We start from the raw sequence: 21198 nt of genomic DNA, 5'->3' as shown, positions 1-21198 counted from the left end.
AGTTTTAAGGAATGGGTAACGAAGACAAAGGGATGGATTCCCCTGAATGCATTTTCATAGACACATTTTTCCTGCCTATAAAGGGATTTGAAAATGAGCACATATGCATTTTATGGAATTTTTGTAGTGCAAAATTGTAATCTATCATGCTATCCATTTAAACTATTAAAACTCCTCAGAATTGTTATGTAGATTTGAAGAACAAATAATTCCAGTTTTATAGATTGTTTCCAAAAGTAGAAAAAAATACATTTTCCCGGCACATTTTATGAGTTCCATTTGTGCTGCTATAACAAAATACTTTATTTTTTTAAATTTTTTGTTCTTTTTAGTTATGTGTGGCAGTAGAATGTATTTTGATATATCATACATACATGGAATATAACTTCCCATTTTGTAGTTGTACATGATATAGAATAAGACTGGGAAATTTATGAAGAACAGATATTTTTTTACAGGTTTGGAGGCTGGAAAGTGTAAAATCAACACGCTTGCATGTGGTGTCTGGTGAGGGCTTTCTTGCTGTGTCCTCATGTGGCAGAAGATGGAAGGGCAAAAAGGGATCCTCATGACCTAGTCACCTCCTAGAGACTCTACCTTTTAGTGCTATCATATTGGAGTTTAAGTTTCAACATGAATTTTGGAGGGGCTGCAAACATTCAAACCATAGCAATGAGCATAGTATAAATATGATATTAAAACTGGAGAACAGTTTGAGAAGGGAAAGGTCTTAGGCCTGTCTTACTTACATGGATACAAAAATCCTAAGTGAAAGCTTCCAGGCCTCAATGATTCATTAGTGAAAACTTTTTTTTTTTTTTTTTTTTTTTTTGCGATGGTGCTGGGATTTGAACCCAGGGTCTTATGCATCCTAGGCAAGTACTCTACCAACTGAGCTATGTCCCCAGCCCCAAAAAACTTAATATTTAAGGAAGAAATAACACATCTTACACAGATTCATTCATAAAATAGAGGAACATCTTCCAGCCAGTTTTAGGAGACCAGCACTGTTGTGATACCAAATTTTGACAAAGACATTATAATAGAAAACTGGAGACTATTACCTATTGTGAAAATAGGTGCAGAAGTCATTAATGAAGTATTAGTAAATAGAATACAGGAAAGTATTTTATGAAGTGTGTTTAACTCAGAAGTGCAAGGTGAGTTTAGTATTAGAAAATTAATGACTGTAATTCTCCATATTAACAGAAGAGAGAAACCATAGGAGCATTTCAGTAAATGCAGAGAAAGCACTTGACAAAACAGCTCAGTGGTAAGTGCTGCCCTAGCATGTGTGGGGCCCTGGCTTCCATTCCTAGTATGGGGTGGGGGAGGGACAGAACTTGAAGCAAATTGGGAACAGAAAAGTACTTTTATCAATGTGATAAAAGTTATACATGAAAAACCTACTAACACAATATTTAGTAGTAAAATATTGAATACTTTCCTCTGAGATCAGATGAGAAACCAAGCAAAGATGTCTACCACTTCCATTCAACATTTCATAGGCAATCCTAGAATGTGGAATCTCCCTAATGATAAACTATATGATTATTTATATAGAAAAGTCCTAAGGACTGTACAGAAGAGTTATTATGATTAATATAATGGCAAATTCAATAAAGTAACAATACATTGTCAATATATAGAAATTGATAGCATTTGTATACTACATGCAAATAATTGGAAAGTGAAATACTTTTTTTATTTGTAATAGTTTTAAAAATGTATCCTTAGGGGGATAAGCTTTAAAATATACAAGATATTTTTATAAAAACTGTAAAACATTAAAGAAGTAATTAAAGAAGAGCTAAGTACAGAAATACTATGTTCATGGATTGGAAGACTTGCTATTTTGAGATACTGCAGCAGGCTTTCTAGTAGAAATTAATAATCTGATTCTAAAATTTATGTGAAAATACAAATAATCTAGAATATTCTCAGCAGTTTTGAGAAAAAACTGTTTGAAGAGCTATACAATTTGACTTGAAAACTTAATATAAAGCCACAGAATCAGAAGTACATTTTTACTATAGTTTGATTTTCAAAAACAGCACCATAGCAGTTTGTTAGGGAAAGTGTAGTGCTTTCAATAAATGATGCTGAATTGAGACTCTCTTTAGGGGAAAACAAAAACAAAAACAAAAACAAAAAACAAATTTTAAGCTCACCTACATATTATCTCAAAATAGGTCAGATGTAAACAAAGCTAAAACTGTAAACCCTCTGGAAATAAAATGTAGGAAAATATTTTGTCAGAGTGACAGAGTGGGCAGAGTTTCTTAGACAATATACGATAAGCATTAATCATTTTTAAAAAATGACAAATTGTCAGGGCATAGTGGAGCACACCTGTAATCCCAGCAACTTGGGAGACTGAGTCTGAGGCCAGCATCAGCAACTTAGTGAGGCCCTAAGTAATTTAAATTGTGAGACTGTCTCGAAAATAAAAAGGACTTGGGGATGTGGCTCAGTGGTTTAGTGCCCCTGAGTTCAATTCCTCGTACCCACCCTGCCCCAAAAAAGAGAGAGAGAGAAACTGACTATCAAAATGACAATTTTGTGCTTATTAGAAGGCAACTTCAAAAAGGCAACCCACAGATTGGGTGAAAGTAATTCGCAAATATATATGACAAATAACTTGTGTCTTGCATATATGAAACACTCTCACAAGTCAATAATAAAAAGAATCTAAAAAGAGGACAAAAATTTTAAGATACTTCATAGGATAATGTATACTCATAGTTTATAAACACATGAAAAGCAGAAGATATATATTCAATGCCATGAGTCATCAGAAAAAGGCAAATTAAAGAAAGCCACAGTGAGATACCAGGAACCAGATAGCCAAAAGACTATATTCATTGACATAAATGAAGAACAATTAGAACATTCTTTTATTTTTAATGTGGGTGTAACAAATATTAGCTAGAATTTGAAGCAATTGGAACTCTCATGCATTTGTGTTTTTTTGATTTTTGTTTTTTTGTTTTTTTTGGTACTGGGGATTGAACCCAGGGACACTTAACCACTGAGCCACATCCCTAGCCTGTAGGGTGTGCCAGGGTAGCTCAGGCGCAGGTAAAAGCTGATGGAGCCATAACCCAGGCCCCGGGAGTTGGGTAAAAGCAGGCTTGTGGCGAGCAACCTGCAAACTCGTTTATTGCAGGAAAACCCATACATTTTATAGACTTTTAACCCAATCACAGTGTGCCATGGGGGATCAGACCACCAGGCCCCTATACAGGTTCCCTTGGTAACACTAGGTAATTTGGGGGGCAGTTGTTTACATTCTTAGGTGGTCAGAGCAGAATGCTCCTCTCTGCAAGTTTACACACTTGAGACATTAACTGCTGTGGGCCAAGAACTAGGATTTCTTCCAACACTAGCCCTTTTTTATATTTTATCTAGAGACAGGGTCTCCCTGAGTTTATCAGTGTCTCGCTAAATTGCTGAGTCTGGTTTTGAATTCATGATCCTCCTGCTTCAGCCTCCCAAGCCACTGGGATTACAGGTGTGTGCCACTGCTTGGCTCTTATGTATTATTAATGGAAATGTAACATGGTCTACTCACTTTATAAACAGACCTGGTAGTTTGTTTTAAAAATAAACATATATCTGCCTGTAACCAGGTAATTCCAACTCATGCATACCTATGTATATAAACAGTACAATTCACAAATAGCCAAGTTTATGGAGCCAACATAGGTGTCTGTCAACAAATGAATGGGTAAAGGAAATGTGGTAAATATACACCATGGAATTTTATTCAGCCATAAAGAAGAACAAAATTACATCATTTGCAGGAAAATGGGTGGAACTGGAGAACATCATGTCAAGCAAAATAAGCCAGATTCACAAAGTTAAAGGCTGTATATTTTATCCCATATGTGGAATTAGAGAGAAAAAAGGAAAGAAAAAAATGTGAAAATAAAAAGGAGACCATTAGAACAGAGGAAGGAAGGAGATGGAGGGAGACAAGGAGGGGGTTGAAGGATTTTTTTTTTTTTTTTACGTTTAACCTAACTTTATTCATGCTTGCTTTGGGATGGGGACTAGCTCATTCGGTAAAAACATAGAGTAAAAACAAAAAATGTTCTTATCATGTACAACTTTTAAACTACAATAATGATGTATCTTAATTACTTCCATGCACACAAGTCTAACATTACAGTATTTTTAAAAAATAAACACAATTAAGACTTCTAGGAGCATTTTATAATAAAGTAATTCCTAATTTTCTTTGTAGATAGATCAAGCACCTCCAAAATACAAATTCTTATACACAGTGAGTACTTTACTTAAAATGAACACTTAAGTAAATTAAGTACATGGACAGCCTTAGGATAAGCTGATACTATATATTCAGCTAGGCAGGCAACAAACCATAGTGCCAAATGGAAAACGTGTAGTTGCAAATAAAATTTTAAAACTAAGTTAATTTTATAATTAAATACAGAAAATATACTGATTTGCTAAAATAAATAAGATGTGATGTATTAACACTTCACTATAAAGAATGAATACCAGAACATTTATAAGGGTTGAAGGATTAAGTCAATCAAGTTGTGTTATATATATGTATGAATGTCACAATGACTCCCACTATTTTGTATAATTATTAGGCACCAGTAAAAAATTTTTTTTAAAAATCCTACTATCCAGAGTTTTAGTCTTATCTGAGGTGGGGAAAGGTTGTGGAGATGGAGTCATTTTGAGATATTGAATACATAACTAGTTGTCCAAGTGTTTGGAATTTGGGAGACAGATCTGGGAAAGAAAAACACTTGTAAAGTATTGGGGGGTGTAAATTGATACAGTGGTTTTGGGGGGACAGTTTGGAAATATCTGATACTTTATGACTTAGTGGTTCTACCTCTTAAGTGTATGCTTCCAGGAAACTTTTTATATGTGTGCTCTAGGAAACAAGTACAAGAGAATTATTTTTAATAGAGAAGAAAAACATTGCAAGAAAATTAAATGTTCATTTATTGGAGGGTGGATAAATAAATATTGGCATAGTTATAGATAGGACTCTTTCTAAAGATTAGTGAACTCAAGTGAAATCTATCCACATGGGCGAATTTACCTTTTTTTTTTTTTTTTTTTGGTGGTGCTGGGGATTAAACTCAGGACTTTGTGCATGTTAGGCAAGTTCTCTACCACTGAACCACATCTCCAGCCCAGGTCTATCCATTTTTATATTGTTGACTAATATCACTGATGTCAACAAATGAATACATATATGAAACAATGTGTATATAATTTTAAAACATGCAAAATAATACTAGTCATTATATACAAATATATATGATAAGTGGTAAACACATAAGGAAAAAATAAGCCACAAATTAATATAGTTGTTAAGAGGGTACTGGTGAGTGGGCTTTTGGAAAGCAAGACACAACAGACTCAAGCAGTAAGGGTGATTTTTTTATGCTAGTGGTAATCATCTTTTTGTTATATATTTTCTATATTTATTTGTCTAAATATTTCTGAATTAACTCACCCTCTTCCCCCAATTCCATTTCATTTCTTTCATATCTCTGCTACTAAGGATGAATCCTGTACAGTTATGAGCAGTTCATGCCAAAGAGAATCTACACTGGGGAGATGGTTCCATCTAGTGGGAAAAATGTTGCAAGTGTTCTATGAGACATTCCTTTTAGGAAGGAAGAATAAAGAGATAATTCTGACTGTTTTTTATTTTACTAACTTTTTTTTTTTTCACATAAGGGAATTTATTAAGCAAACAGAGTATCTCCCTGCAGGATAAGAGAGAAAATGAGAGGAAGAGAGAAAGGAAAGAGAAAGGGCGCTTGCTAGAGAGAGTGGAAAGTCAGGAGAAGGAAAAGCAAGTGTGTAGGAGAGAGAAGCAAGAGAGGAAAGATGGTGGTTGAATTCTGCCAGGCTAACAGGGGACCAGTATCGGAGAAGGATACTTGCAAGCTGACTGATGAACCAACAGCTAGCTAGGATGTTCACAGATTGACAAGTGTTTGGGAGGCGGGGAAAATGACTGCACCAGAAAGGGCGGGGGAGCAGCTTTATACATTACATTCCCCCGTTTCTGTTTTTATAAGAAAATCTTTTGCTCTCCAGTTCATTCTGAAGCCTTCAATCTCCTTCCTGCCTAAGTGACTGGGGCTGGTTTTGCAGGTGAGATGTAAAAAGTCCATTCTCCTTCCAGACTTCCAAAGGCAGATGGTTTTCATGGACTTCATTTCCTCGATTTGACTGATCCCCTATTTCTACACTAACTGCCTGTCCCCAATTCTGACTTCATTTACCCCTCTAATTCTGGGAACTCTTCACTGCTGTAGGGAAAGGGGGTGATGACCGATCTGGCTTCTTCGAGCTGGAAGGGGGCAGCGTGGGGCAAGCAGTTTGGAGTTCCCTTTTTAGAAATCGGGTCAATTGAGGGATTCATGGTAGAAGTTGGGTTGGGAAGAGCAGGTTGTAAAGGCATCTGGGGATGGGTGCTTCTATGAGAGAAGAACAAAAAGACATGAGTACTGAAATGAGATTGATACAATATAAATGTTGCAGAATCTGGAACATGCCAATGAATATCATAAAGATGACAGAAATCAATAATTCCTCACCAGCGGGTGGAAGAACTGAGAAGTTGTTCCCATAACAAGGCCTAGCAAAGGCTGGAGAGGATAAGGCCTTTATTTGGGAACTTTAACATTGTTCAGGTTATCAGGAATGTAAACACAACATTTAGTAGAGATCTCTATACTTCTGTTTCTAGCAAACATAGATTAAGCCTACCTGTGTCTGTTGGCTTTAAACTGACTAAAACTTCTGACTCTGGCAGTTTCTCTTGATAGTTATCAGGCACATTTGCCTAAGAATCTCTTTTGTAGCTTTTAGTCTTTATTCTAATGGGCTAAAACAAGTATACATCTTAAGTTACATTTCAGTATTATTTCTTTTAAATGCCCAAGAATGGCTATATTTTGGTTTTAACTGTTTTGCTAGGTGTTTAAGATCAAGTTGGTCAATTTTACTAACCTTTTAGAGACAAGAGGAGAGGTTATCATTTAGAAATATTTAGTCTTTTGCCTTTATTATGACAATGCTATAAATCTCCTACGACATTTAGGCAGACCTACAGGACTCAGGTGGGCCCTGTTTCTGTCTAACTTGTTTATGTTTTGTTTTTCAGAAAGAGTTGAGCCTTCCAAGAAGAGGCAGTTTGTAAGTAGATGATTACTACCATTATGATTGTGATTATGATGATCTCCTGCTTAGGAATCCCTCTTGAGGAACTGTTCTCAGTATCCCTTGGAAAAATTCCATTCAAAAGTTATTTTTTTTCTTTGACTTCTGTCAGGGACAGAAAAGTCAGTGGGCCAGCTGGCTTATCTCTCCAGGTCAGAGCCTCCTCTCTTCACTTCAAATCCCCTTTTCTTTCTCAATTTTTGCCAACATTTTTGGTAAACTTTCACTTAAATATTCATCATAATCTAATTCTTGTTTTGGGGGATTTACTGACTTTTGGTAGACTCAAGATAAGAAGGTGAAGTTGTAAAATTGATATTCTCTTACCTGGATCTGTCCCACAATGTGGTCCTAAGTGGAGACCAATCTTTCTGACAAATTGGGCAGCTAAGTTTGGATACTACGTTGAAGTAGTTCTCCAGCCTTTGTATTTTATTGGAAAATAGTATATCCCTGGGTTTTAATTTCTTACTTTTTCTTGGTCTACTTTTTCTCCAAGAATTCTGTTGGAGCAGTATTGTAGATCGGGCTATCAGAATCATCTAGAATGCTTGTTAAAAAGCACAACATATGGCTAGGGATGTAGCTCAGTGGCAGAACATTTGCTTAGCTTATGTGAGGCCCTGGGTTCAGTCTTCAGCACCACAAAAACAAACAAACAAAAAAATAAAAACCTGAATGTGAACTTATTGAATTATACTGTCCATGTTTATATACCTATACCATATACTCAGATCCATCATGGGTCAAAGCCAAATGTGGGAAATACTAAGAAAAGAGAGCTTTTATAAGACGACTGAAACTTTCTCAAGGAACCATAGGAGATATAATTAAGGAAGAGGATACAATGATATTCATACTATTTCATTAATTAATACTTTGTGTATGCATCATGTGCTTTTTTAAAATGTATGAAACACAGTAATTCTTTCTGTTAATTTCATTTTAGAATTTTGATTTGATTGGGTTGATTTGATCCAATGATTAAATTGTTCTCTGAGATTTTTGTAAAGCATTTTTGGCTAGTTTATGGAAGCTCGTTGTGGTTTGATGTAAGGAGACTCTAGTCATGAGTCAGAAAACTTGTGGGGTTCAGTCTTGGTTACATCACTTAACAAACTTTGTAAATCTAAACAAATCATTTATCTCCTCAAACGTCAGTTCCCTTATCCATGTCATGAAAATCATGACCCCTGCTTTTCCTTCTTATTAAAGCTGTTAGAAGGATCACTTAATATTATATAATAGTGCCTTGCTACTTAGTTTTAGTCTAAGATTTATTTTTAGAATTTTTATAAACTTATGAGTTCAGTTTGGATAAATTGTTATTTAAGGGGCACATTTCTTTTTTTAAATTCAGTTTTAAGAGTGGATTTCAGTTCTAGTTCTTCAAGTGTCCTGACTCTCCTACAAGCTGGGCAAGGTAAGTGCACTACCAGAACTCTTAGTGAGGTAATGCACTGAGTAGGTTTGCTCACCTGAGAGGGAGTGACTTTTCAGCATTGTATTCAGCAAATATTTGTACTTGATCACTTTCCTACTCCTGACTTTTTTTTTTTTTTTTTTTTCCATTTGGTTCCTTCTATTTGGAAGCTCCCTGAGATTTTCCTTAAGATTGCAGGAATGTGTGCCTCCAGTGAATGGAATTCCTGGGAAAAAGGAGAGCAGAAATATTTGGTACTGGAAGAATTTTTTGGTCATGTTAGCTTTAAACCAGAGGAATTTTTTTTGGTAATTTTAATGCTCTCTAAAGTTAGGCCTACTCCAGCTGCCTTAAAATGTTTAATTAAGAAGAATCAAAAATGATCTTTTCCTCCTCTTTTTAATAACAACTCACATTTAAAAATTGATCATCATTAAATATCCACTTATACCTCTTGTATGTTGGGAACTACACTAAATTCTGAGGTTAAAGGATTCAGTTAGATACATTCTTCTCTTTGGAGGAGCTCATGGTTAAATAAGCCAGAAGTTCTTCAGTTCTTCAATACAAACAATATCTATTTTATTTTTAAAATTAGAGACAGAAAAAATTTTGTTCAGAGGAAGAGAGGACACATGAATATTGCTTTTAGTGTGTTTTATGTTGCTATAATAGAATATCTGAGACTGAATGATTTATAAAGAATAGAGGTTTATTTTAGTTCATGATTTTGGAACTGGGAAGTCCAAGAACATGGTACTGGCATCTGCTCAGCTTCTGGAGAGGTCCTTGTGCCATTCAACTTAGGCAAAGGGACATTTGTGGAAGAGGCAAAATAAAAGAGTCAGCTTTGCCTGTAGCAACCTATTTTCAAGGTAACTAATCGAGTTCCACTACAGACATTAATCCCTCATAACCTATTCACTTCTAACATATATACGTGTGTGTGTGTGTGTGTGTGTGTGTGTGTGTGTGTTATAGGTGAACACAATACCTTCATTTTATTTTTATGTGGTGCTGAGGAGCAAACCCCAGGCCCCAGGCGAGCTGGGCGAATGCTGTACCACTGAGCACAATCCCAGCCCCTGTCACTTCTTAAAGCCTCCATAATCTCTCAGTACTGTTATTTTGGAAATGAAATCTCAACATGTGTTTTGTAAAGGACAAACCATATTCAAACCATAGCTGACACTAATCTATTACCATTAGCAAGTTATATATGCCTTTAAATAGGAACTGTCATTATTAGACTTGAATTGCCTTACATAAAATGAGGGGATTGGCTGCTTGGTCATCTCGCCCACATAATCAGAACTCCATGGATTTTCTTTTTTTTTTTAAAAAAAATTGTTCGTTTTAGTTATACATGACAGTAGAATGTATTTTGATATATCATACATATGTGGAATATAACTTCCCACTCTTGTGGTTGTATGTGATGTGGAGTTACACTGGTCATGTATTCATATATGAACAAAAGAAAGTTAGGTCTGATTTATTTTATTGTCTTTCCCATTGCCATTCCCTGTCTCTTTTTTCCCCACACCCTGCTGTTCCATCCAGTGAACCTCCACTGCTTCCTCTCCCCACCTATTGCATATCAGAGAGAACATTCAATCTTTGGTTTTTTGGGATTGGCTTATTTCACTTAGCTTGATAGTCTCCAGTTCCATCCATTTACTGGCAAATGCCATAATTTCATCCTTCTTTATGACTGAGTAATATTCCATTGTGTATATGTGCCACATTTTCTTTATTCATTCTTCTGTTGAAGGGCACCTAGTTTGGTTCCATAGCTTAGCTATTGTGAGTTGAGCTATAGTATGCTGTTTTTAAGTCCTTTGGGTATATGTCGAGGAGTGGGATAGCTGGGTCAAATGGTGGTTCCATTCCAAGTTTAATGTGGAATCTCAACACTGCTTTCCAGAGTGTTTGCACCAATTTGCAGTCCCATCACTTCCTTGCCAAGATTTATTGTTACTTGTATTCTTGATAACTACCATTCTGACTGAAGTGAGATAAAATATCAGTGTTTTTTAAATTTGGATATCTCTAATTACTAGTGATGTTGAACATTTTTTCATGTATTTGTTGACTGTATTTCTTCTTCTGTGAGTGTCTGTTCAGTTCCTTTCCCTATTTATTAGTTGGGTTTGTTGTTGTTGTTTTTGATGTTAAGTTTTTTGAGTTCTTTGTATATCCTGGAGATTGATGCTCTATCTGAGGTGCAGGTGGCAAAGATTTTCTCCCATTCTGTAGGCTCTCTTTTCTTGTTCTTGATTGTTTCTTTTGCTGTGAAGAAGCTTTTTAGTTTGATACAATCCCATGTATTGATTCTTGATTTTACTTTTTGTGCTTTAGGAGTCTTGTTGAGGACATCAGTTCCTAAGCCAACACGATAGAGATTTGGGACTACTTTTTCCTCTAGTAGGTGCAGGGTCTCCGTTCTGATGCCTAGGTTCTAGATCCAGGTTTGAGTTTAGTTTTATGCAGGATGACAGATAGGGGTCTAACTTCATTTTGTTACATGGATTTCCAGTTTTCCCAGCACCATTCATTGAAGAGGTTATATTTTCTTCAATGTATGTTTATGGCACCTTGGACTAGTATGAGATAACTGTATTTATGTGGGTTCGTCTCTGTGTCTTCTCTTCTGCATCATTGATCTTTATGTCTGTTTTGGTGTCAACACCATGTTATTTTTGTAGCTCTGTAGAATAATTTAAGGTCTGGTATTGTGATGCCTCCTGCTTCACTCCTCTTGCTGAGTATTTGCTTTGGCTATTCTGGGTCTTTTATTTTTCCAAATGGATTTCATGACTGCTTTTTCTATTTCTATGAAGAGCATCACTGGAACTTTAATAGGAATTGCTTTAGATCTATATAGTGCTTTTGATATAGTATGACCATTTTGACAATGTTGATCCTGCCTATTCAAGAACATGAGAGGTCTTTCCATCTTCTAAGGTCTTCTTCAGTTTCTTTCTTTAGTGTTCTGTAGTTTTCATTGTAGAGGTCTTTCCCCTCTTTTGTTAGATTGATTCCCAAGTTTTTTTTTTTTTTTTTTTTTCCTCTGAAGCTATTGTGAATGGGATAGTTTTCCTGATTTCTCTTTCAGAGGATTCATCACTGATTCATAGGAATGCAATAGATTTGTGGGTATTAATTTTAAGTCCTGCTACTTTGCTGAATTTATTTATTAGTTCTAGAAGTTTTCTGGTGGAGTTTTTTGGGTCTTCTAAATCATATCATCCACAAATAGGGATAGTTTGAGTTCTTTTCCTATTCATTTCCCTTTAATTTCTTTTGTCTAATTGCACTGGCTAGAGTTTCAAGGACTGTGTTGAATAGAAGTGCTGAAAGCGGGCATCCTTGTCGTGTTTCAGTTTTTAGAGAGATTGAATTCTTTGAATTTTGGCCACTTAGAATGATGCTGGCCTTGGGTTTAGCATATATAGCTTTTACAATGTTGAGGTGTGTTCCTACTATCCCTAGTTTTTCTAGTGTTTTGAGCATGAATGGATGCTGTATTTTATCCAGTGCTTTTTCTGCTTCTATTGAGACAATCATGTGATTCTTGTCTTTTAAGTCTATTGATGTGATGTATTATGTTTATTAATTTCTGTGTGTTGAACCAACCTTGCATCCCTGGGATGAACCCCACTTGATCATGGTGCACTATCTTTTTATATGTTTTGTATGTGATTTGCCAGTATTTTTTTAACAATGTTTGCATCTATATGCACAGGGATATTGGTCTGAAGTTTTCTTTCCTTGATGTGTCTTTGGTTTTGGAATCACGGTGATACTAACTTCATAGAACGAGTTTGGAAGGGTTCATGGAACCTCTTTTATAGAGAGCTGGACAAGTGTTACAGGGAGTATATAGTAAGAGACAATGAAATTCTTAGAATTCATAATAGAGAAGCTAGGTGCTTGTTCCAACATGTGTTTGAATAAGTTGAATCAATACTTTAAAGTTTGTGGTAAGTGTAGAGTAACTGATATCAATAAAACCAGTGACCTGCCATTTGCCTATTGTTTCTTGTTTTTGTAGCCTAGTCTGGAAAGTTTTAGAAGTTTTTATAACTGTTCTCTGAATCCTGGTCAGAAGGAGAAGGATGTTATATTTGTGTTCCTGTTTGTCATCTTCCAGAGTGGCTCCTGTAAGAGCAGATTCTGTTCCCCATTCTAGGTTTAAAATCCCTAAACTTTCCTTTGGCATATTTTCTCAAGTATATTTTATGGGCACAAAAATTAAGAGACTGCAACTAGTTCTTGTCCTTTAAGAGCCTCATTTTCACTTAATTAATTTAGCATAATTTTGAAATAACCGGGCAATATAAAATAAATGAAGATCAGTAATTTTGGAGGCTCTCACTTCTTATGCTTTTCCTTGTAATATGGTAGCTGCTTTCAGATGGTAGGACTATAAACTGGACTTTCTAGACATGTGGTATCTTAACATTATGTAAAACATATACTCTTCCAGCCAGACATGGTGTTGTATGCCTGTAATCCCAGCTACTTGGGAGACTGAGGTCTGAGGATCACAAGTTTGAGGCCAGTCTTAGCAACTTAGCAAGATCTTTCTCAAAATAAAAAATAAAGAGGGCTGGGGATGTAGCTCTGTGTTAGAGCACATCTGGATTCTGTCACAGTACTGTAAAATAAATAAATGTAAATGTAAGCATAAATATAAATATATGTGTAGTTCCTCCAGTGTCTCCAAGTTGATAAGTGAAGTATAGCTTAGAAACAAAGAGCTTGGACCTAAAAAGCAGACTGACCTGGGTTTGAGTCTTGGTACTACTATTTATTAGATATTTTTTGGTAAAACAAGTGCTGCTTTTTTGCCTCCATCTGCTTTTTCATTTACTCAAATTTATCCACCCATCCACCGTATTATATTTATGCAATTCCAATTGTGTATAGACACTACTCTAGATATTAGAGATACAGTAGTAGTGAGTAAAGCTGACTAAGTCCTGTACTCATGGAGTTTCCATTCTACTCAAAAAAAGAGTCAAAAACATACATGGTAGGTCATGTGGTAATGAGTCTTAGGAGGAAAAATAAAGTCATTACAAGATATAGGGTGTATGTTAATGTGAAGTAAACATTTCATTTTTAATTTGGATTGTACAGAGACTGATTTTCTCCTTAAGGGGACATTTTTGAGCATAGGACAGAGTCCGGAGTATGTGTGTGGGTGGTGGTGGTGATTAGATCACCACAAGGAAGAGAGCTATTAAATTCCAGTGTGAGGAATGAGAACATTGTCCATGCCTGCCATACTGATAAAGGTATTGTTGGGATGAGTTGGTTATGAAATTTCTTTTGGCCTGTCATTTCATTTATTTTAAACTTATCTTCCTGAAATTAAATCATTCTCATTTTTAGAAAGGTATTTATATTTAAACATCTGGGTTTTTAAAAAATGCATTAAAAATCTAGTGCAGAGTATCACACCTCAAGAAATTGATAACCTTGTTCTAAGTGTATATATCTGGGAAAAAAGAATTTGAAGTTCTAAAGTTGTTTATATTTGTTTACCAAGCCAGAGGAATATTGTATTTTCTTTTTTCAACATTGAAATGGCTCTGAATGGCTTCCTTTGTGCAGTTCTGTGGAGGGGACCTCTTTTTGGCAATACCTTTCATATAGGATTATTTGTTTTGTTTGTGAATTTCAGCACTAATACCTAAACCCTGCCAATGGGAGTTCCCTGTGAATAGTGTTTGTATTATTGGTTACCTAGAAAGTCAAGTCTTTCTAATACCATTTTCTTTTTTTAATAATTAAAAAAAATTTTTTTAGTTGTTGATGGGCCTTTATTTTATTTATTTACATGCAGTGCTGAGAATTGACCCCAGTGCCTCACACATGGTAGGCAAGCACTCTACCACTGAGCCACAACCTCAGTCCCCCTAATACCATTTTCATATTAAGGTAGTTGACCTCAGATTTCATAAAATGTCTTTCATTATCCTTAGAGGATATCTGCTGTCAGTGGAGGTAAGGAGTGAATTTAGGAGTGAAGGAGGTAACTGTCACACCTATCGTGTGTGTGTGTGTGTGTGTGTGTCTGTCTGTCTGTCTGTCTGTCTGTCTTGCTGGCTTTTATTCTTAGAGCCCTGAAGAGTTCCTGGAGTTCAAGGATGTAAGGTGTGAAACTTTGCCTCTCTGAAACTGACACATTGTCATGTACTTCCCCACTGTGATATAAATCGATGCCTGGATCAGTGCTTCTGGGATAATATGCTAAAAAGAGATATCACCTGATACATAAGTGTAATAAACCTGTGAGGAATTGATGGTGTTTGATGTGGGGCATTAGTTTTTCTGTGGGGCTTTGAAAAGTGGGTAATTTTTGGTAACTTTAAGCACTGTGAAGGCAGAGTTGGTAACTTTGTTTTCTTTTTAAGAACCTGTATTTTCAGAAATTGGTCTTTTGTAGAAAATCTCACATAGGTTCTCTACCTACCTGGTGGGAAGGCAGGTATTGGCAGAAGTTGGCAGGGGTGTTGCAGTAATTACCACTAATTTCTTTACAGAAATTATTTTGTTGTTAGAAAATGGACAGAGTTGTTACTGAGCTATAAGTACATGGACATAGAACCTGAAAATCCTTGAGAGCTCATTTTTGTTATTGTTTATGTTGAAAGAACTCATTGTTAAGTTCATAACCCTACATTTATATTTCTAGACCTCACAACTGTCAGTTTACTGTAATCTTGGATATTGCAGTGACATCTCAGCTTCATTCAGCATTTATGAAACTGTAGTCATTGTCTTTCTCAGAAAACAGCTTTTCTCTTATTTTCTAGCTTACTAAATAGTACCACTTCCTCAAGATGGAAAATTCAGTGGTTCTTGTTGGATTCCTCTTCCTTATGCTCATAAGTCTTGTCTTTTATCCCTCTAAATGTCTCTCTTCCTTTCTTTTTCTTTTTTAAAATTCATGCATTATATATGTAATATATGTATATATGTAATTCGTTATTACATTTTGTACATGCACAGTGTCTCATATCTAGAAAGTAGGCATTAAAACACTATTTCAAACAAATGACTACAGTCTTCTCTCTTCAGTTCATTCTGTTCTCTATATTAACGATCGTTTCACTGAATCTTAAGTAGCAGTCTGCTTCTCGACTAAAGAGTTTTGGAAATTCTGACTCAGTCCACTGGAATGTTCTGGAAATTGTCCAGTTGTCCAAGTGATGCCACTAGAAGCCTGTGTGTATTCTTTGACATGTCAGTGGTTTTAAATACCCGCTGTAGTCCTTTCCCTGTATCTCTGAGTACTTTTTTGTTAAGACATAGATTCTGGCTTTTGTTTGATTACAGAACTTTTTCAGACGGGATCAGCATAAGACAGAATCTCTGTAGATGACAGAGATTTAAATGACTGTGGTTAATTTATTATTGATTTTCAATGGTGAAAGTTCAGACAAATGTTCATAATAAAAATAATGCAGCTAACAAGGGATTTAAGTTGTTTCTGTGGCATGCTAAATAAGAATTATAAAGCCAATCCAAAAAGTTTTAACAAAATGTTTCTAAGAGAAGTTCTTTTCAAACAAGACACTGAATGCTATATCTGACTAGAAAACATAAACATAATTTTTACAGAGGAAAAAATTCTGGTTGCATAATATATAGTAATCTTGTGATACCATCTGCATACCAAGTAAACACTGAGAATATATTGGGAATATCAAGTAAAGAGATACAGTGAGTCTGGAGTAAATCCTAGGTATCTGTATTTTTATAAAACTTTATTGACCTAGAAGATGATAGATGCAAATTTTAAAAGTAAGGTCACTAACAAATAAACATTTTTACATAACTGAAATTAATACTGAAGACAATAAACTGTTGTTTCCTAAAATCTGGTGAGCACTATCACTCCTGTGACTATATGGTAATATATTAGATTTTTTCCAGCTAGTAGATTCACCAGAGACTGCCCATACTGGTGTGGTGAAGGTAAGCAGCCATGTTGGGAAAGCCCAGGTGAATAAGAACTTCTAGTAGCTTCTAGGAACTGATAGCAAGAAGTTAGCACCGTCTGTCCTACAGCAACAAGAAAATAATTTCCACCAACTACCTGAATGGGCTTAGGAGTGTATTCTTCCTGAGTTGGGAATTTAGCTCAGTGGTTGAGCACTTGGCTGGCATGTAGGTCCTGGGTTCCATCCTCAGTACTGCCCCCCACCCCACTCCATAGCTACAAAAAAAAAGAATTCTTCCTGAATCAAGTCTCCTAATGGAAAACAACCCATGTTACACCTTGATTGCAGCCTCCTGATACCCTTAGCAGAGAACTAGCTAAACTGTGCTTGAATTCTGACATAGAAACTGTGAAATAATAAATATGTGTTGATTTAAGTAGCCAAGTTTGTGCCATGTGTTATGCAAAAGAAAACTATAAATCATGCAAACCTACTTTTTTTCCATTTCCTTGCTTTTAACTCCCTTACATTTTATTGCAGTGTCATTTTTGTAATATCTTATATGTGAAAATTATTTTGACTAAAATATTTTTAATCCTTCTAAAAAATTCAAAGAGTCAAAGTTAGATTTCAGACCCCCTCCTCTGTCAAATTGTAAATGATGTCTATCTTTAATTTTATTAAAATACCTGCCATACAATTTTCCAAAATTGTTATACCATTTTATATTCCCACCAGCAATGTTGAGATTTCTAGTTGACTGACACTTGTTATTGCTAGATTTCTACATTAGAGCCATTTGAGTAGGTATATACTGGTATCTCATTGAGGTTTTAACCTGAAGTTTGCAGATGAATAATGATGTTTTTCATGCCCTTGTTGGTCATTGTAAATCTTATTCTGTGAAATAAGTGTTCATATCTTTTGCCCATTTTGAAAAAAAATGAATTTTTAAAATGATTATTGAGTTGTAAGAGTTACATGTGTAATTCCAGATATTATATACTTTTCTATAACAGAGAGAGACTATTTTCTCCTTGTCTATGGCTTATTTTATCCTTTTTGGATTACTGTGTTTCAAAGAGCAGAAAGTCTTAATTATTATATTGTTTAGTTTGTGAGTTTTCATGGTTAGTACCTACTCATGTTTTGTCCAAGAAATCTTAGCCTATCCCAAGATCATGAAGATTTTTGCCAATGTTTTCATCTAGAAGTTCGTTATTTTACCTTTTAAATGTGTGGGTCTTAATCCGTTTTGAATTAAGTCTTAAAACTTTAAAAATTGTTTCAAGATATATATAACAAAAATTTTAGTATAAACATTTAAAGGTATAAATTTACCTCTCAGCATTCTTTTAGCTGTGTTCTATAATGTTTGGTATATGTATCTTCATTATAGTTTAATCCAAAGTATTTTGCAGTTTCCTTTGGCATTTCATATTTAACCAAGATTAATTAGAAGTGTATGATTTATTTTCCAAATATTGGGGTATTTTATGGTAATTGATTTTCAATTTTTGGTTAGGCAACATAATTTATAGGATTTTAATCTTTTGAAATTTCTTGAGACTTCTTTTATGGCCTAATATGTTGTTTTTCTTGATGAATTATTAATGTCTGTTTGATTCGCTTCCCTGATCTCTAACTCGTGCCTCCTCAGCTTTGCAGATCTACTGTGCTCTGTTTAAATTCTGGCTCTCTGTGTCATTGTAAGAAATTTGTTCCCAAGCAGTTTGAAGCAGCTCACATTTTGAGTTTGCTTTCTGTCTGGATTTGTATTCTTGTATTACCTGTTTCCCAGAGCCTGAAAACTGTTGCCTTATGGATTTTGTCTAGTCTAGAATTTGGTGGTTTGTTGTGGAATGGCTAGTTCTGTTCAGTATGTCATAGTTACACATGGAAATTTTCTAGTCTTTTAGGGCAGTACCTAAAACTGAAAGGTTTTTCTTTGGTTCTCTCAAGTCAAAATCTATATTTTTTACATCAAGTCTAAAGCTAATGAAATTCTCATTCATTTTTACTTCCTTGTTTTCATCATCAGGTAACTCAATAATCTGTATATTATAATTTGATGTCTAATATGATTTTGTTCCTATTATAGTCTATAGAACTGAGTAATATTTTACTTTAAAAAATATTAGGCATGATTTTTGTCTCTTAACTTTTAATACCAGTTAAGTTACTGATTTTATTTAAGTCTTTATGCTATCCAGTGACCATTTGTTTTACCATTTTTTAAATCATCTTGTATGTTTAGACATTTTAACATCAAATTTCAAAATCATTTACATTAAACCTAACTTCCCCATTTTTTTATGATTGTTTTACTTTTAAATCATGAGGGGGGGTTATCTTTGTATTTGACTAAATGCTTGATAGATAGTATTCTTTTGAAAAGCCATCACACCAGCATTCTGTATTGGCATTTACTTATCTGTTTTGAAGATCATGGTTTATTTTATTTTAAAAATTATATATATATATATATTTTTTTTTAGTTATGATGGACCTTTATTTTATTCATTTATTTATATGCGGTGCTGAGAATCGAACCCAGTGCCTCACACATGCTACGCAAGTGCTCTACCACTAAGCCCACACCCAGCCCAAGACCAAGGTTTATTTTCTGTTAATTCACTCTTTCCTCCAGTGCCAATAATTTTATGTGTGCCCTTTTGTAAACTGTAGGTAAAATCTATTCACTTTTGTTGTTAACAAGTGTTTTTTTTTTTCCAAATTTAAGATGAACAACTTGTTTGTGAGTTTTCTTTTTTCTTTGCCAAGCTCTACTTCCTTATTTTTTCCTCTGTAGTGAGCACAAATTGTTTTCATGTTCAGTGATCTATAGGATTTTAAAATAAAATGCAGTTGTATTCAGAGAGTACCAAAAATATAAATGAAAGTGAAAAAAAGGAAAATTGTCGTACTTTAAAAATTATTTTTCTTTTTAAATATTCAAAATTACTAAACTTTAAGTTCAGCTAAATTAAATAATTTTCTAGTTACTTCTGATATACCTTTTATAAAAGTAAATTATGATTCTAGCATTGTTTAAACATTTGCCAGTATAAAATGTTGACTTCTTACCTTACATATGTCTGAACATATATTTACTAGTAATATAATTCTTTAATTCTGCAAACTGTTCCTCAACTGCTGTGTGTAATTGTTAAGAATACTGACCTAAATTATGAGTACCTTCAGAACCATGAATATAAACAGAAGAAAATCAGGTAAGTGGATGTTTGATTCTAGTAGGAGTCATTAATTTTCTTAGGTAATAAATCTATTATATTCATGTTATCTAAGAAAGATTTGACAGGTTGTCTTTTCACTTCAAAGACCCTGTGCTTCCCAAATATTTCATACTCTCAAGCGGAGTTTTCTCTGAAGTTCGCAGTTTTATAACCCCTCAAATTAAATTCCAACAGAGTTGCCTTTTTTTTTTTTTTAAAGGATGTGGGAATGAGAAGGATATAGGAATGAATGATATAGGTGTTTTCCTGGAATCTGAAGAGTAAGTTACAAGAATGGGTTCCATTTTGTTAGTGCAGAATGCTGTATCTCAGGCAGAGGCATCCCCATTTCTTTAATGAATTTACTTTTAATGTTTGTGTTATTTCACAGAATCTCTAAAGTGAGTGATTCATGGCAGAGGCCTTTCTTACCTGGCTTTAAGTTTGCAATCAGTAAGTAGTTGTATACATGAATAAGAAAAGGTAGACATTTCAATTGCAATACTACTAAGTGTTGAGCCCTGTCTTGAGTATTAAAGAACTCGAAAGAATTGGAGAATGCTAGGTAGAAACTTAGAGCCCTACCATAATTGCAAACCTCAGCTATGGATGGGATAACCTAAGGCTGGGGCTTTTGTGACTGACCTTGATATCACTGTGAGGCTTTCCAAAGTGCAGTACTGAGAGGTGCGATATATCTGAGAGAGTTTGGTTATCTTTAGGTCTCATAGAGAACAGGAGCTGTGAGAAATGAGGAAATGGACTAATATGTGGGGAGGAAATGTGAGTGCCTATAGATACTAGGTATGGTGAATTTGCTTGGGTGATTAAACTAGAATAGTGAACCTGGTGCATTGGTGAACACCTATAATTGCAGCCACTTGGAAGTTTAAGGTAGGAATATCACAAGTTGGAGGCCAGTCTCTGCAACTTAGTGAGACCCTGTCTCAAAATAAAATTTAAGAAAGGGCTGGGGATATAGTTCAGTGGTAGAGCACTTGCCTAGCATGCACAAGGCCCTGGGTTCAATTTTTGAGTACTAGAAAAAAACAAAAACCAAACAGAACAGTGACTTTCAAATATTTTAAACTCTCACTTTTAATAACAAATAGATTTTGAATTGTGACCCATGATGCATGTTTGCATATATATATATATTTTACGTTATTTCAGCAATAGTTGTGAGAAACACACGTTTCACAGAACATTGCTTAACCTTACTATGTATGAAGTTCTTATATTTTCTTTTCTATTTCTATGTTCCCTTTTTTAAAAAGTTGATCTTGGTTTCATGATTTACCAAAGAGCTGTGACCTGCAGTTGAAAAAACATGGTTGTAGTATGAATT

At 34.8% G+C, this 21198-nt stretch overlaps 1 protein-coding gene across 5 annotated transcripts in view; it reads left to right on the top strand.

The window, feature by feature from the left end:
* The window catches only part of Mast2 (microtubule associated serine/threonine kinase 2), a 234633-nt gene that overhangs the window by 111081 nt on the left and 102354 nt on the right, over positions 1–21198 (top strand). For all 5 annotated transcript variants that reach the window (XM_047527470.1, XM_047527459.1, XM_047527449.1 and 2 more), the window contains exon 4: positions 7175–7206. In XM_047527470.1, the coding sequence (XP_047383426.1) occupies positions 7175–7206 (32 nt within the window). The remainder of the gene's footprint in view (positions 1–7174; positions 7207–21198) is intronic.

The sequence above is a fragment of the Sciurus carolinensis genome, chromosome 1 (assembly GCF_902686445.1).
Source record: "Sciurus carolinensis chromosome 1, mSciCar1.2, whole genome shotgun sequence".
NCBI classification, from domain to species: domain Eukaryota; kingdom Metazoa; phylum Chordata; class Mammalia; order Rodentia; family Sciuridae; genus Sciurus; species Sciurus carolinensis.
This window is presented reverse-complemented; position numbering and strand designations above follow the sequence as displayed.